This window comes from Peromyscus maniculatus, chromosome 11 (assembly GCF_049852395.1).
Source record: "Peromyscus maniculatus bairdii isolate BWxNUB_F1_BW_parent chromosome 11, HU_Pman_BW_mat_3.1, whole genome shotgun sequence".
Taxonomy (NCBI): Eukaryota; Metazoa; Chordata; class Mammalia; order Rodentia; family Cricetidae; genus Peromyscus; species Peromyscus maniculatus.
In genome coordinates, this window is record NC_134862.1 from 81,086,997 (window position 1) to 81,105,071 (window position 18,075).

General features: G+C 43.3%; 1 protein-coding gene across 1 annotated transcript in view; it reads left to right on the forward strand.

The window, feature by feature from the left end:
* Nucleotides 1–2,126: 2,126 nt before the first annotated feature.
* Nucleotides 2,127–18,075, forward strand: part of Slamf1 (signaling lymphocytic activation molecule family member 1) — a 33,618-nt gene continuing 17,669 nt past the window's right edge. The window contains exons 1-3 of the mRNA XM_006990594.4: nt 2,127–2,476; nt 10,660–10,998; nt 12,897–13,187. Of these exons, the coding sequence (XP_006990656.3) occupies nt 2,401–2,476; nt 10,660–10,998; nt 12,897–13,187 (706 nt within the window). The 5' untranslated portion in view covers nt 2,127–2,400. The remainder of the gene's footprint in view (nt 2,477–10,659; nt 10,999–12,896; nt 13,188–18,075) is intronic.

An 18,075-nucleotide genomic window follows, 5' to 3' on the forward strand; every position in this document is an offset into this window, starting at 1 on the left:
GTTATTTACTGGAAAAACCTGTTTCTAGTTGTGGTATGGCTCAGCCCCAGCATTCACCTTAATACAAGACCTTTCTGCTTGAATATTGTAAACAGGATTCAATAAAGTCAAGCATAGGTCAAGAGGTGGGGCAGGCAACCAGCTGACAGGAAGTGAACATAGGATTATTAAGAAAAAAAAACGTAGAGAGTAAGGGGAGTCAGGAGGATGGAAAGAGAGATGCACAGGAAGTAGAAAGGAGGAACATTCAGTTTGAGGAGTCTGTTTTAAGATGGCAGGTAGAAGGAGGGAGGCTTCTGAGCCATAGGTTGAGGAGGAAGGTCAGCTGGGTACTTTCTCTGTCTTTCTGAGCTCTGACCCTCTCACTAAAAATTGAACAATTGAGATTTTGTTAAAAACAACAGGAAAGAGTGTACGAGCCAGAGGTGGTCGACAGCTGCAAGGAAACTGTCTTCAAGACGCAGCAGAGCAGCTGCACCTATATGAACTCATAGGGATTGTAACGTCATCTATAGAACCTGGACACGCTCAAGGGAAACCAAATCTCAGCTTGGAGATGAGAGGAGGGGACAAAATCCCACCCCTGGCCATGGAAGTATTCATAGTTGTCAGCTTCTGGCAGAGGGAGGGACCCTTTTCTCTGAGAGTGTAGTCCCTGGTAAGGCAACTGTGCTCCAGGGGAGACCACACATCCAAGGGTATTAGGTCAGCCCAAAGTGGTTTTGATGGGTTGAAAAAGAAAGGGCACAGAGTTGGGTGAATGTCCTTGGAAGACTTGGGGGACATCAATATGATAAAAAAAATTTAAATTTTTAGTGAGAGGAGGGTTCATTCTGGAAGGATGAAGTAAGCATTTGGAAGAAAGGGTGGGGACGGCAGAAGCACACTGGATGGAGGACACATTCCAGTAGCTGTGTAACTCAAAAATATGCATCATTTTTGAAAACTCCGATTTCATGGCCAGATGTGGTGGTGCACACACCTTTAATCTCAGCCCTTGGGAAGCAGAACCAGGTGAGTTTGAGACCAGCCTGGTCTACATAGTGAGTACCAGGTCAGCCAGAACTACAAAGTAAGGCTCTATCTCAAAAAAAAAAAAAAAAATGGCAGGGGGAGAACGAAGGAAGGAAGGAAGAAACTCTAATTTACATCATTTGCCAATTTCTGTGGTATCGACTCCAGATGTGGCAGATTTCTAGCTCCCACGGTGATGACACCGAGTGTAGAGCTGGGAACATACCATACCTAAGTCACCTCTATGAAGGTGGATACTGGAGGAAGGAGGAAGGCAAACAAGAGGACAAAGGACCAGTCTTCCTCCATCATCAGCTCTTTGCACCCTAAGGCCTTTGGGGAGACCAAGAGAAGAGCACCTGTGATTGCGACAATGGATTCTAAAAGCATTACCCTGGGGACCGGCAAGATGGCTCAGTGGATAAGGGTACTTGCTGTACAGGCCTGGCAAATTCAGTTTAACAACTGGAGCCCGCATAATGGAAGGACAGAAGTGATTCCAGAGGGTTGTTCTTTGACCTCCACATGCACAACTATGGCAGACACACACACACACACACACACACACACACACACACACACACACACACACACATCTAGCCTCATCTTTCAAAATCTCCTTGTGAGCCCTGATCATAGATAGCATTTTCTAGTGTTCTGTTCATACAGTAAGGTCTTTCCATAGCGAAAACTTAAACACAAGCCCTAAACTGAAGGCAGCACAGAACTAGTTTGATTCTGCCACACTGTGCCCGTCAGGGAAATGGGCTGTTGGTCAGTGGTCCATTCTTGCTCGCCCCATCTGTCTTGTGACTGTAGCTCTGGATCTGACTGACAGAGGTATTCAATGAGATCATGGAACAGGTAAAATGTAGACATCCTATCATCTCACTGAAGGTTAGTTACAGAACTTGAGCTCTGAATGACCTCGTTTGTAGGTGGTCTGTCCAAGGTCCGTGGTCTCTGAAGACCCAAGAAGAGTTACCAGACAGATCTACTCAGAGAACTTGTGACACCCATTTCCTGGAAACAGCTTAGAAAAAGGAGGGTTGGGGAGGGATCGCATTTCTGCCCCAAACCAGAGTTTAACAGAAGTGACTACACAGATCCTTTCCTGACTCCCATGGGTCCAAACACCTGACTTAGGCTTCTCAAGAACAACGAAGTGATTAAAGCCTGATCAGATATGAGCAATCCTTGAGACTCAAGCAGAGAAAGAAAAAAAAAACCCTGTTGAGACAGGAAGCTGGTTCAGGAACTCAGTGGTTCCTGGTGTGTAAACTTGACGGCAGAGGCAGCAGTATCTGATCAGAGCCTCTCCGGAGGACAACCGTGAGCGGCTGCTCGGCTTCCAGCCAGGCACCGTGTCCCCCTCTCCGCTGGCTAATGGATCCCAACAGGTCCCTTTCCTTGGGCATGCTTCTGTTTCTTTCTCTGACTTTGGAATTGAGCTACGGAACAGGTGAGTGTCCGTTTGTTTAAGGGTTTGAGTCCAGTGTTCAAAAGTTTGGAATCAGCAGAGCCTCGGAGATAGTGAAGAGATGGGTGGACTGGGGCTTGTGGTTCAGTTACCTCTTCCTTAAGGAGTGCCTCTGGGTTTCTACAGTGTCTTTCAAAGGGGAAGAAACTTACGTATTCCTTGAGCCTCGCGTTCCAGGGATTCGCCCCATCGACACTAGTTTCTAAGGAAACCAGAAGCCAAATCCACCTGCTACATCCATAATCAGCCTCTTGGTGTAAGGGACTCAGGCTGAAGTTCTGAGTGGTTGGTTTGGGGTGGGTACCCTCTGGCAAAAACCCAGGCTGTGGAACAGAGCTCTAGGAGACTTGTCCTGCATCCCTGTTATTGAAAGTGATTTTCACACATACACCAGCAGACAAAGAAGAACATGGTCCAGTGTAGAGCAGAGGTGGCAGAGGGAAACAGGTAGAAGTGAGAAACCTCAGACCTTTGGCCAACTACAGATGGTGGCTGAAGTGAGGTCACGCTTTCTTATAAGAGATGATTCCAAAGCAGTAAGAAGGGGAGAGGTTGGGAGTTTTGGAACCCAGGGCTGGTTATAGAATGTGGAAAATGCAAATCGAAAAACTTAAGGTCAAAGAAGCCGCTACAGTGGGACCCAACTGTGGCAAAATTAAAGGAGCCCGAATTCTCTCTCATCCCGCTGATTCTTCTTCTTTCCAAAGCAAGCTATTGCTTTCTGCTTAGTGGGCCAGAGGTATAGGGAAAGATATTTGAGAGCAACAGCGCTAAGTGGTGATACGGGGCTGACCATGGAAGTGGAATGGGCAACTCCACCTTAAGATTTGATTCGATTGTGGGAGATAGCCTGGCATGGAGAAGGCTTAGAAGGGGGATGGGGAAATCCTGAGGGCTAGAGCGTTTTGGTCTTGGAGTTTCCATAACTGCAAATCCATTGTGGACTATTCTAAGAAAAGCCCTGGAGTGTGCCAGGGATGTGGGGATGCTGTAAATGGAATCTCTGGTTCAAGTCTCAGATGAGGAGGCCCTTGCTTAGCCCCACTTTGAGAGCTTAGATCACCAAACCAAGCATCTTTGTAGGTAGAGCTTGGCCTTCCTCCCTGAATCCTGTCTGACCCCCCACCATTGCTGGGCTCCTTGGTGGCTAAAAACTATGAGATGAATTCCTGTTTTTCTCCCTGGCTAGCCTTGCCTGGGGCAGCTCAGGTGTAGCTAGCAGATGTTCTGCTTAAGGGTGAGAGGTCATTTGTTAGCTAATGACAGCCCAGCCCCAGAACACTTAGATGTCACCCCACTTGGCAACTATTCTTTCCTTGCATCCCTTCTTCTAATATTGGTTCAATTTCTGTCAGTGTTCTATTTTTAATTGTGTACTCTTTTGTGAAACCCCAATAAAACCCAAATAGAAGTGCTTTGCAAATGAGACAGATCAGTCGTGTCAGAGCGACTCAACAAAGAAGCTTGATTCTTGTAAAAATCAGCACCTTCCCATTTCAGCTCAATTTTCAGTTCCCAGTCAGAACTGTAAAAAGCAAAAAAAAGTCCACATGTCTTTACCAACTAAAACAAATTCTCCTAAATGACAGTTGATTTATGTATTTACCTTGAACATTACTTGCTTATTTTATACAACTTCTATATAACATCTTGACTTAAACCCAAGAGCCATAGTGAAGAGTTACTATCTTTGGGTAAATAACTGCAAGGTAAATTTTATGCCTTTTTCTTCTCTGTTTTACTGGGAGTCGTCTTTAATCTCTTGCCCTTAAAGAAGGCAGACATATTGTGCTTATGCCACAATGTTAATATTTATTAGACTCTCAGGAAGCTTCATATTCTTTACAATGGATACAACCTAGGCTGCTGTTTCTGCTGTGATTATTGTGTGTATTAATTTGTGCAACAATATCATTTTGTTGGTTTCTGATACTGATCTCCCCCTCACCATTCCTGCCAGAACATTATGATCCTCATCTGTATAGACCATTAACTCCAGTTCACAAATATTTTCCTAACAAGTGCCTGAGGTTTCCATGAATGCTTGAGTTAGATGTAAAATGCCAAGTTCACGTTCTGAAGAATACACACCGAAGACCAAATATATTATCATATTACATCTAGAAATCAGTTGGTTCAGATCATTCAATGTGTCAATAATCTTTTAAATTAGGCTTTATTTGTAGAAAAATTTTAGGGCCACATGTGAGTAGAGATTGCTCACATCCCCTTACCCTATATTTGCATAGCCTCATTATTAATATTGGTGCTACAAGGATATATGTGTTATGATGGATGACTCTCCAAAAATGAGGTGCTTTATTCTTCCATGTAGGTCCTTCCCACCTCCTCCATACATGTTGAGTAAGAGAGAAGAGACAAAGCCTGGGTTCTAGGCTTGAGCCAACCTAATGCAGCTATTGGCCCATTCTATGCCAATATATTGATCCAGATACTTCTTCAAAAAAAATTAACCTCATGATCTAAAGCCTCACCTTTCTTTATCTGCAGCATTGGAATAGAGTTCAAAGCATCAGGGATTTGATTATTTATACACTGACTTTCAAAGATTCCATTCAGTACTCATCTACTGAGTGTATCTGACGTGGCCAGGCAAGGTGTATGGGTAGGGAGCAAAATGAGAAATCATAGCCTCTGAAAAGCACCTGATATACTGTCTGGTGGGTGAAAGCCATTTAAAAATTGTTGTTGAATAAATAATAGTAGAAAATAATATATATTTGCTTTATACAAGACATTATGCTAAGTGTTTTATCATTTAATTATCACACCAACCCTATGACATTATTGTCACCATCATTAGTACTATTACAACTTTGTAAATGAGGAAAGATAAGTAGAGTAGATTAACAGTCTCTGTACACTCTAGACATGTCAGTGAATGAAACTGGATAAGATTCTGTTTGAGAAATGGGAAGAATGAATCAGTGTATCTAGGTCCCATGAGGAAAACTATAGACTACAATATCTGTAATTAAAATGTATATGTTGAGTTGAATTGGAACTAATTGAAGTATAGACTATTTCAAAAGGTGAGAAGAATTGATAAATTATAGGAGAATGTAGAAAGTACATACGGAGTGAAATTTAGAAAGTAGATAGAAACTTTATTTAGCATACAGGTTTTGTTTTAACCTTTTTGTTTAGTAGAGGAGAGGTGCAGTTGCATGTGTGCCTCTAAAACTTCAACAGAACAAAGGACATTAGAATGAAGATAGCTTCTTTCTATAACCCTTGCTGTAGACAACATTGCTAACCGTTGTTGTGTGTCTTTCAAATACATAGGTTGGATTCTGCTAGGGTTGGGAAAGAATATTTTAGATGGAGATACAAATACAGACCTAAAGTGATGTAAGTGGAATGGCAAAGGGTCTGTTGTAGCCAAAAACCAAGGGTTTGTGACTGAAGAACTTCTAAATACTCACCTGGAAAGTGGGGGCAAATACTGTCTCTCATGCCACGTAGGAATGCTACAGACATAAAATGGAATTCATTTTGATTGTGGAAAGAGAAGAACTTAGACTTATCTCATCATTCATTCATTCATTCTTTCATTCACTCAGCCCATTTCATTTCATTCATTTGCTTTGACAACAAGGATTTCCTGGGCTCCCATTGTGTCCCAGGTACCTGTTAGAATACCACAATGAGTAAAAGATACAATCCCTCTTCTTGAAAGCTTATAACTGTATGAGAATGACAAGTACTAAATGAGTTGAAACTGTGATGAGTGGTGTAATGGAGTGATGCAAAGTAAGATGGAAGCATGCAGCCGGAAAGCTAACTGGAGCCCTGAGGCCAGGAAGTCTTCCCTCATAAAAACAAGTCAAGGTGAAGACCTGAAGAGCGGAAGGAATTGGCCAAACAAAGGGTGGTCCAGGCTTTTAGGCTGAGAAATTCTGGGTGCAAACAGACTGAGCAACAAAGACCCAGCACTCTGAGCTCTGTGGGATAGGGATTTAACTGATATTTAGGTTAAAAATAAACCTTAGACAAGCTATTTTTCCTTCCTGAGTCTGCATTTACAACTAGAACTTTGAAGCCTGTGAAACCTGTCTCTTTTCTACAAAAAAAAGAAAAGAAAGAAGGAAGGAAGGAAGGAAGGAAGGAAGGAAGGAAGGAAGGAAGAAAGAAAGAAAGAAAGAAAGAAAGAAAGAAAGAAAGAAAGAAAGAAAGAAAGAAAGAAAGAAAGAAGAGATTAGCAAGATGCTAAAAGCATCTATAAAATATCAGAATAAAGCCAAAAATAAAGTTCTGACGTAGAATCCCACCTTGTGAAAGGGTTAACTAAATCCTGCAAATTTGCTCACTTGCCTATATGAATCACTCCACCTTCAAAGTAGAGTTACCCGTGAAGGAAAGTGAGTCGGTGTGAAGAGCATAAATGTTTCCTCCCAGCCTCTTCTAGTAAACAGGGCTGACTGAATCACAGGCTCGCTGGAAAACCCTCATCAGGCGGTAGGATGTTTCAGGAACAGAGAGTCGACTTGAAGGGCTTTACAGCCCCACTTGTGTTTCCATCTGTGCTTGAGGTGGAGATGACTTCAAGCACCCCTCCAGACTCAGCGGTCATGGGAGCAATTACATCATCGTCCTTTGTGTGCTTGGGTGTTAGGGTCTCTCCTCCTGGTCAAGTTCCGGTTCCATTCCTTGTGCATGGAAGCTGTGAAGTCTGTCTTCATCTGCCCCATTTCTATCCGTTCACCCTTTCCCCTCTTACCCACTATCATTGATTGATTTGTTTATTTGGCTACTTCCTACTACGGCCTTACCCTACTCTGCTCTTCCTTCTACCAATTCTGTACTCTGAAAGTACAAAACAGCCTACCGGGTCATGTGGTAGGAAAGGTTGTATGGTAGGCATTTGGAGAGTGAGGCGTTAGCAGTCCTGGAGTGGGTAAATTTCCCCATTTCCCCCTTCTTCTCCATATCAAAATTAGTTTAAAATGTCAACAGTAGCAATTCGGTTTCGAAAATCTCATATCTCTTTCAGAAATGGCATTTAGAGAGGTGTTCCCCAAAATGTACATACATTCAAAGGTCCATGTACGGCTCTCAGTCTTCCTTCCTTCATTTACGTATATTTAGAACTCAAGAGGTCACTATCTTGGGTACATTTTTACAGTTCAGGTGTGAAGCCATCAGAGGAGCTGTGTCATCTGGAATTGTCAGGCATTCGTGAGTGTGACTGGAAGAAAGTCCAATGTGCTTCCCAATGTACCCATGCAAAAATAGTACTAAACAACCACAGTAAAAATAAGAGTCTTCTTCCAACTGAGCAACAGGGTGAGCAATCTGTTTTAAGAGGAAATATTAGCAATGCCCAAAAGACCAACTTCCTTGTCACCTACCCCACTTTCCTGTAACAACCATGCCTCAAACACACTCATCCTGACTTTAGCCCATGGAGACTGCATCTTCTTTCCCCACCACCCCCCCCCCCCGACATTATTAGTCTTTAATTAATTTGGACTGGGTCATTTAGTAGATAGTGTAGGGATTTGGGGGCACATTAATGTCAAGAATATTTTGGGCAGTTTACCTGATTTTCCAGTAGCTCAGCTTTACCACAATGGAGAAGGGGGTCTCTTCTAGACAGGCCCATCACAGAAGCAGGTGTTTTCATTTTACCCTTTTGAATCTCTTATCAGCTAGAACAATCTATGCTCATTGAGTCATGTGCTCCTACCATGAACATTAACTTAGGGTTAAATTCAGTTATAGACATGCTAGGCTAAGCTAAATAAAAGGTTTGCCAAGGTCTAATGGCTTTCAGCACTTGTCAACCGAACAGGTATTTATTTCAGAGTCTCTCTGTGCCAAACACTGTTGCAGGCTGTCAGACATAAACAGTGGTGTAAGGTTCTCTCTCTGGAAAAGTCTGTCTTCAAGTGGGGCAGACAGCAATAAAATGAATAAATGTGCACTGCGCCACCTGCCAGCCACAGCAAGAGCAATGGGCAGAGGGACTGTCCTAGATACTCTGTCAGAGGAGGCCTCTCAGAGGAGAGAGTTCTCTGAGCAGGCGCCTAAAATAAAGTGAGGAACTGGGCAGTTAAGGATATAAGGGAAGAGAACTTGATGAGGCAGGAGAGTTCTTGATGAGGCTAAGGAACAGGAAGCCACCTGACCGTAGTTCTGTGACAGTCCAAGAGTGGGCGGGGAATGGATTCGGAGCAAGGCCAGGTTTTCAGTGAGGAGAGTCAGGGACTGTGAATGTTGTGAGTGCTTGAAAGCTCTGGAAGACTAAAAGTGATGGAGAAGAAAAAACAATGAATTAGACATGGTTTTAAAGGATCTCTCTGTCCATGGTACAAATGCCGGGAGATTAGTCGGAGACGGTGGTAGCAGGGGTGTGGGTGGTAGGAAGGAATGGCATAGAAAGTGCTTCTACGTCAGACCCTCATGGAAATTAGAGCCAGCAGGATTTCCTGTCAACCAAATGTGGAGTGTGAGAAAGGACAGACTCAAGGATGCTCCCATGTTGTGGCCTGAGAAACTGGACAAATGGTCATGTTGGAACAGAAAGTTCTTTGCTAAAGTCAGAAGCCATGTAAACCTCCAAGTGCTCCTCTATGGAGATAGTAGAGGATTAGGCAGTGAAAGGATTAGCCGTAATACATAACTGTAAATACTGCAGAGATGTGTCAAACTGTTCAGCTACATGAGAAATTGAATAGGTGTAAATAAGGAAGAGAAGGAAGTCTGAGCCTAGGCATAGTCTGATATTTAGATATCTGAAAAAAACAGAAGTTTCCCCCAAGGAAACTAAGAGCGATAAAAAGAAAAAAAAATAGCAAGTCATGGAAGTGTAGTATCTTAGGGACCAAATACAGACAGTGTTTGAAGGAGAGATGATGAACTATGTCAAGTGTTTCTGAGAAACACTCAAGGCAATAATGGAGAATTGATTGACTTGGCTCTGTATAACAGACTGATCTTAGCAGGTGTGATCCAATGAGAATTTGGGAAGAATACTTGGATGGGCACAGGGGAATTGTGTCAAGAAGTAAAAGCAGAAAACATAAACAGACATGCAAGAAGCTTCCGAAAAGAAAATGAAGATGGCCAAGTGGCAGAGGATTGACCTGAGATCAGAGGAGAGGGTTTTTGTTTTTTGTTTTTGTTTTTGTTGTTGTTTGTTGTTTGTTTGTTTTTTAGATGAGGACAATTAAGTGCTTGTATGTATATGTCGGTGAAAGAAATCCACAAGGCAGCTGATAATGCAGGGGGTTGGATTACAGAGGCAAAACCTGAAAGCATGTGATTGTTTCTTGAGGGGAAAGGCTAGCCTTGGATAAGAAACACCGGTCATTCCTCCAGGTAGATAGATCCATTGGGATTTCCATAGATTGAAATTTGCTTTTTATTTCTTCTATGGTTTTTTCAGTGAAACAAAAAGGGCGGCCACCCCTGAGAGAGGAGGCAGAAAGGCAGGCTGTGGGTTTGAGCAAAGCAGAGGTATTAAATAGTCAGCACTAGAATCCCTCATAGTGGTTTGAAAGGCTTTTGGGTTTTCGTGGTTTTTTTTTTTTTAACCCTCTCCCCACTCCTCCTTTGTTCTTGTTGGTTCAGCTTTTTTTTTTTTTTAAAGAGAAATAAAATAATCTCTTGCCCTCACCGTTATTAATTATTTCATATTTTTGGAGAACTAAGATTCCAGTTTAGATACGAAGCACACCACCTCCCTAATTTTCACAGTCCTCAGACCCGACTCTGTTTCTTATCACCTGGCTTGGTGCTTCTGGAACCATGGTCCCCTGGGCTCCTTTTCACTGTTATCCACTCTTCACCGTGCATACTGAGTGCTGGCAAGAACCTTGGTAGAAAAATTATAGACTGAGGTTCTAGTTTGGGCTCTGCCACTTACTAATGTGACTTTAAGGAAGTCATTTACCTTACTTCTGCCTTGTGCGCCTTCACTGTTAAGTCTGAGTTGACAAAACCCTGGTGTAAGTAATTCTAGGATTTCCACTGGATGCTTTGAAATACTGAAGTTATGGTCAGGGTCCTGGTGGTAGTCCTTGTAAACCAACGCCTGGTAATTTGAGATAGTTCAACTGGAGAGGCGAGCCTCTGTCCTCTACACAATGTATTCTCCAGGTCTTTCATCATAATGAATTATCGTCCCTTCCTTCCCACAGGTGGAGACGTGATGAACTGCCAGGTGATTAACAGGCAGCTAGGAAGTGACACTTGGATGCCCTTGACAAATGAACAGATAAATAAAAGCGTTAACAAAAGCATCCGCATCCTTGTCACGAAGGGAACGTCTTTAGGAAGCAAAACCAACAAGAAAATAGTGTCTTTTGATCTCGCTAAAGGAGGCTATCCAGATCACCTGGAGGATGGTTACCAGTTTCAACCAGAAAACCTGAGCCTGAGGATCCTGGGAAACAGGATGGAGAGTGAAGGATGGTACTTTGTGAATTTGGAGGAGAATGTGGCAGTTCAGCAATTCTGCATGCAGCTGAAGCTTTATGGTAAAAATGGGAGTTTTCACACTTCACACAGGGGGCCTAGAAGACTTGGGCCTTTCTCAGAAGTAGGGTGTCTGGAATTGGAAGCAACTTGAAAGATCTGGTCCAACGAGTATTTAAGCATTTTGACACGCTGATACTATTTATTTGTTTGTTTGTTTGTTTATATTTATCTTCCAAACTGCACATTGGTGGAGGCTGATTTGATTCCTGTTTTGAAAGGAAGAGAGCCCACTGTGTGGGGGCTGAAGAGCTGGCTTTCACCTCTAACAGGCTTAGTTTGCATATCAATTTTTAAAAGAGCGGTTTTTTTGTTTTGTTTTGTTTTTTTCCTATCAAGCCCTAAAGTACAAAATTTGAGTACAACTGAACAAACCTAACTTCTCTTTCATCACCAGGGACCCCGACTCCAGGGGCGAGAGGTTTTGCACGTGCCTACCCGTATTTGTGTAGGCTGTTTGCTGAAGCAGGGGTTCTGAGTGAAAGAGCTGACATTCCACCCACAGCCACTCACTCACCAAGCCCAGAGCCCTGGGGGAGGCTTCCACCTACGTGCTGAAAGAAACACCTCCTTTTCTTCTCATTTGAACCAGGATCTGGTGATGTAGCTGTTTAGTGGTGGAACTGTAGAAGCTACATCTACCTGAGCCCAGCACTTTCCTGGGCCCCTTTAACCTCGGCTCTGTCCTTGAGACACGTAGGGTTCCTGACACTTAGGCCCAGAGGCTCATCTGCCGCCCCTTTAACCTCGGCTTCTGTCCTTGAGACACCTAGGGTTCCTGACCCTTAGGCCCAGAGGCTCATCTGCTTTCCAAGACTCCCTGACAGATGTGCTGGCTTCACAGTCAGCATTTCATTGAAACCTTCAGTTCCCTAGGAGAGAAACAGAAACGTCTCGACTCTCTGCTGCCCCAGAGATTCCCTTCTGCAAACAGAGAATGCAGAATTCCCATAGCCCTCTGCTGAGTGTGCATGGAGGCTGTACATCGTGTGTGTGTGTGTGTGTGTGTGTGTGTGTGTGTGCGCGCGCGTGTGCTTAATAACATACATATGTCATCTAATTGTCCCTTTGTTCTTATAAGTTTATTGACTTTGCCACACCTTATATACTCAGTTGGGTACTTTGGGAAGTGTGGTCTCTGCAACCATGACTTCCTTTGCTGAGAGAAAGGGGCAGGTTGATTTCAGAATCTGACCAAGGTACTTAACTCAGCTTGGCCACTTAGAAGTCTTCTCATCCACAAAATGGGAATGATTATTTTTTAGTTATAATTATTGACAGAATTAAAGGAGATGGATATGAAATGCCAGCAATGTGCTGGTCCTATAGTAGCTGTAATAAGCATGATCTCCTTTTTTTACCTTGCCTATCTCACGACTTAGAATTGTATGGATCGATAGGGCCTGTGGCTATGATTGAAAACCTACCACTGCCTTAGACCCACAAAGCCCTTGCTACACACACACACACACACACACACACACACACACACACACACACTCACACAGAGGCACGATGAAATCCTACCACTGAAAACTCATGTTTCTAGCTCTAGGAGATTGTACTTTAAGCCAATCAAAACCTATCTTATTCCTGATAGAATACAGCAGAACAGTCTAGATGGTAAACATCAGGAGAGACTCACAGGACCCTAATGGTATTAGCAGAAAGGAACTAAAAACCAAACGCCTCTCTGTTCTATCTCAAGAGGGTCCTGGAAAGAGCAGAGAGGGGTGAGGGATGATGTGAACAACAGTTTTCCACAAGAGACAACTCACACTTAAGACTTCTCAGTGAGGGGAAAAGGCCATTTGTCTAGACTTTGTTTTGATCAGTAAACCAGTCAATAGTTCCAGGAGTTTTGTTTCAGTGATGGCTCCCTTGCTCCTCCTCCTGACAGAGCAGGTCTCCACCCCAGAAATTAAAGTGCTAAACAAAACCCAGGAGAATGAGAATGGGACCTGCAGCTTGATATTAGCCTGCACAGTGAACAAAGGGGACCATGTGGCCTACAGCTGGAGCGACGAGGCAGGCACCCATCTGCTGAGCCGAGCCAACCACTCCCACCTCCTGTACATCACTCTCAGCAACCAGCATTATGACAGCATCTATAACTGCACCGCCAGCAACCCTGTCAGCAGTCGCTCTCGAACCTTCAACGTCCGGCAGGAGTGCAGACTAGAGTCCTCAGGTGAGTACTCATGGCAGCTAGGGCACCTCATCAATGAAAATCCAATACTCACTGCTTCCATAGCCAGCCCTTGTCAATGATACCTGTTTTCTTTATATTGTCGAAGCCTCCAGGCACATTCAACAAAGGTGCTTTCAGGTTGGCCCCAGTGGCATTATACTACATTTGGTTTGCAGTTGAAGAATGGGAAAGGGAAAAAACAAACAAATAAACAAACAAAGCAGAATCAGAACTCAGGTCTTCAAGGGAAAACCCTTCTCCATGCTGTCTGCCCTGGTTGCAGCTCCTAAGTTTCAAATCCATGCTCTATTATGATGAGACAGTTCTATGTGATCAGTAAGTACTTATGCTGCCAGAGAAGGGAGAAGATATGATGTGTGATCTCTGCACCTCAGCAATGCATTGTAAATATAAAGACATGAGACTTATGTTGCACAGGCTGTAAGGGAAGGGCTTATGTTGTGAATGGATTGTGAATCTTCTAGCCAGTTAGAGGACCAGAGGAATCAGAGTGAGAGGTAAGCTAAGCCCTGGAGTGTGAAGCCGGGGAATGGTAATGAAGTGGTAGCACTCTTTATCAGCAAGGCACTTTTAACTGTATCATCTCTTTGGTTCACCATAAATTTTCCAGATGGGTGCTATTACCAGCTTCATTGTACATATGAGGAACTTGAAGTTCACAGAATTTAAGTATCTTCCTCAAGTTTCTTCAATTTCAAATAGTGAAGTTAATGCCTAAACCTAAATATTTTGAGTAGGTCTTCTCTTTTCCTAGGTAGAAGGCATGCTTGTTCTGTTGGAAGAGAGTGCTGATTAAGTAAGTCCATCTAGTCAAGAAACAGAATAGATCACTGCCCTCTTGTGCCAGACTGTGTCTCTGTCACAGGAAGGTTTGGGGAGAGCCCTGAAAGGCATTACTTACTTCCTGACATTCTCCTAGCTGGGGAAGGGAGCAAGAGTCATTCCAAGGAGACTCCCACTCACACAGACTTGGTGTCTGTTAACACACCGGATGGGCAGGGACAAAGGAAAGGGGACTGTATATACGTTTCACCTTCAGCATAGCACTTCCTGTAGCAGAGACTCCCCACCCCCAGAGGATTCTCAGATAGGAAACACCTCTGCTCTACCCCAGTGTATTCCTTTGAGTTCTTTTTTATGAACCTAATGCAGTCATGTCATAGAAAGAGTCAACCGTCTCTACTTTCTACATGTGGCCCACAAACCACGTGTAGGCTGTTCTCTATGTCTCTCCCTGCCCACCGTCATTCAGGGCATCCTGGAAAAAAAACCCAGAAAACAGTGCTGTATAGTAGGAAGCTTCCAGAATGGGGTCTCAGGGAGCTCTTTCTAATCAGTGGAGTAAAAAGCCCAGCTTTCTCTGAGACTTTGTTCTTCATCTATAACGGACAGCTTTGATTGTTCACTATGTACCGGCTACATGGCACATCATTGCCCTCACAGCAATCAAATGATGAAGGCAGCGTTAACATCTTCACACTATGGATGAAGTGAGGAAAAAAAAAACCCTATGAAATGTTTAAGATCAAACACAGAGCCAGTGAGAGAACTGAGCTGTCTGGCGCTGAAATCTTCATAGGTATTCATGGAAGAGTGAATCCACTTAAAATGCCTTAAAAATCACAATGAAAAACTGGCTGTTTTTCCTTGGAGATGAGGGAGAAATACTCATTGTGCCAGCCCAGCTCTCTTTGGTTGTAAAAACCTGTTTAGGGACAGGGCAGCCAATTTTTACCTTGACCTATCTCAAAAATAGGATGTGGGGATGGGAACTCCTTTCATGCTTCAAGATAGCTTAGCAAGCATCTAACTGGTGCATAATAAAATCTTGGTTAGCCATAAAGCTTACACATACAAGCATTTGGCTCAAGACATTCTAAGTGAACACTGAAGATGATTTTACCTATTTAAGCCATCCTGAGGATGAAGTATGACTAGTGTGACTAAATATGAAGCAGGCTTCTGTGAGATATGGAGGGACATGAAGTGGCAAAACATGGTTCCCTGAGTAGACCGCCAATTACTACTACCAAGACCTTGTTCAATCAGTAAAGCTATTAGACATGAGGTAGCCACTCTCTTCCCTTGGGCCTCTGTTTGACCATCTTCAAAACAAAAGGTAATTACTGCTGCTTCTTCCAGAGGTGACATTTATGATTCAGTTCATGAGTGTGTCAACAAGAACTGTTAATAAGAGCTGCTAGGGAATCTTAGTTTGCTGGAGATATTGATGGCATTAACTGGATGCTTTAAGCTATTGGAAATTATTGTCTCAATGTTCTGAAGTCTAGAAGTTTAAGATCAAGGTGTTGTCAGCTGTGATTTCTCCCGGACCTCTCTTTGACTTGCAGATGGCCTTTCTCCTCTGTCTGTGCATCCCGGGTGCCTCTCTCCCTTCCCTCTTTTGATACGGACACCACTCAAGTTAGATGAGGGCCATACTTGTGACCTCGTTTGGAATTACCTTCATAACAACTTGTTCCCACATATCATCGGGTGAGGCTTAGAGCTTCAATGTATGAGTTGGTGGGTGTAGTAATTAAACCATAGCACCCTACTTTTAACTTGATTCTCTTTGTAAAGCTCCCATATCCGATGGAAGTTACATCCTAAGGACTTCCAAATATAGATTTTAAGAGAACACAGTTTTACTCACAGTTCAAATAAAAGTTCCTCCACCTCCAAAGATGGAGGAGGTTATCGCCAAATCCAAGCCAGACACAGGCATTTTGCAACATGACCTTTCTTCTACACAGGGCTGTAGAGGAAATTACCTAAATTACTGAAAACCCACTTTCATTGGTCTATCACAGTGGTTCTCAACTTTCCTAATGTTGTGACCCTTTAATACAGTTCCTCATGTTGTGGTGCCCTCGACCATAAAATTGTTTTTGTTGCTACTTCATAACTGTAGTTTTGCTACTGTTATAAATTGTACTGTAAATATCTGTGTTTTCCAATGGTCTTAGGTGACTCCTGTGAATGGGGTCACAGGTTGAGAACCTGTGGTCTATTACTTTGTGTTTGCAAATGGAAGTTTCTAATTTTTAAAGTGCTGTGTTTGCTTTGACAAAACATCTATTGAGGTTTTACCATGTTCCAGCATCACGCAAGGTACTGAGCATACAAAGATGGAAAGAGAGAGATGCAATCTTTATCCTTAAGAAGATAACTCTGTAAATAGACAATTATCCTCAATCACATGGTGTGTGTGAGAGGTTATTAAACCAAAATATGTGCAAAGTAGTAAAGAGAGGGAATAAAGAGCATTGGCTCGTCAAACATGCAGATTTGAGGAAAGAGCAGAAGTTACTCAAACTCACAACAGACATCCTAAGCAGAGGGAGAAGCAAGAATGTGCCGCATTCTACACCATCTTGCAGGTAATAGGGTGATAGGAACTGACAGTTTTAGATGGGAAAGGGCTCCTCCGTTGTCTTTGCATTTCAAAGGGCAAGTGCAGTGGTGTCGAGAATAGACTAGGGTCAGCAGGAGGCAGAAGGGAAAGACACTAGGTATAGGAGGACATTATGACAGCAATCCGTCCAATGTGCTGAGCCTAGGTCAAAGCAGCACTGTTAGTGTAAAGGCTTCTCACACAGTGTGCACCGAGGGAAACCTCAGCCCTGGAATGAAACTCTGTGGTAGGCTGAGGGTTCATCAGATGTTGCCATCAGTAAGTCGGAAGAGTTACTTTGAAGACATTTTTCCACTTTGATTAATGAAAATACGTGCATGGACACATTTGTTCCTTGAAAAGAAGTTTCAGTGACATTTGTCTAGGCGCTCAGTCATATAATCATCCATGTTCCAATTGCCATTTAAGAATTTCATACACCTTCAATGTCCATCATAATGAAGTCTCTTATGGCAAGGCCTAAATTCTTGGGCCGTATAACATCCTTTATCTAGGTCATGTGAAGCACATTAATGTGGTTTGACAGTAGATCCTGTGTGGGACTTGCTGCTGTCCTTAATCACTGTGTTTCGAAAGTATTATGTCTGTGCGAGGATGATTGATTCAAAATCTTAAAAATTCAGCAAAAGGGAATGCCCCCTGGAAGCCCACACTGAAAGGAAAAACTTTCTCAAGAAATTAGTAAAATGCTGGCTCAGTGGAACAAAGGGCTGACACTTGAGATCCAGAGTGTCTGCCCCCCTGGTCTGGCAAAGCCTCATTTTCATAGTCACCTAGATGTTCCGTGTCCATGGTCCTCTCCATTGTCATCCCCATCTCGAAAACCTGACAGCCAGAGTGAAAGAACAGAGCTTAGACACTTCTCATTGGCCAAACATGTTACAAGGAGAGCTATCAGTTATCAGCAGCTGGGGAGCTGTGTGTCCAGAGCCAGCTTGTAGTGCCAAGAAAGAACGGGAGGATAGATGACTAGTTCCCTCTGCAACACTATCTGGGTGGAACAGGCTGGTGTGAGGGGGGTTCCAGAAGGTGTGGGTTCCATAAAAACTTTTTCTTGGAGGCTCCCAGATGTTAAGTTAGTATCCTCTCCCCAGCCCCAGTTCTCACTGGAAACTACCACTCAAAAGGCATCTCTTGAAGATTGCCGACTTCTTCAAGGAGCCCTGCTCCATGCCAGTAACCTTGCTGACAAAACCACATGAAAGGCAGGAAAGAGATCCGGTACCCTCAGACCGTTATGTGAGCATCTCAGAGGCTCCTGGAGGAACTACAGTTATTTCTTGGGTTCTGTTTTGTTTTCTTTTTAATCTTCTTTAAATAACACGGGTTGAGGACGTGAAGGGAGAGAAGCTTTTGTGTCGCTGTGACGACAGATTTTTCAGAGACAAAAAGGGAAAGAAGATGGCCAGCGTTTTCCTTGGAGGTGTGGCTCTGTGCAGGGTTTCTTAC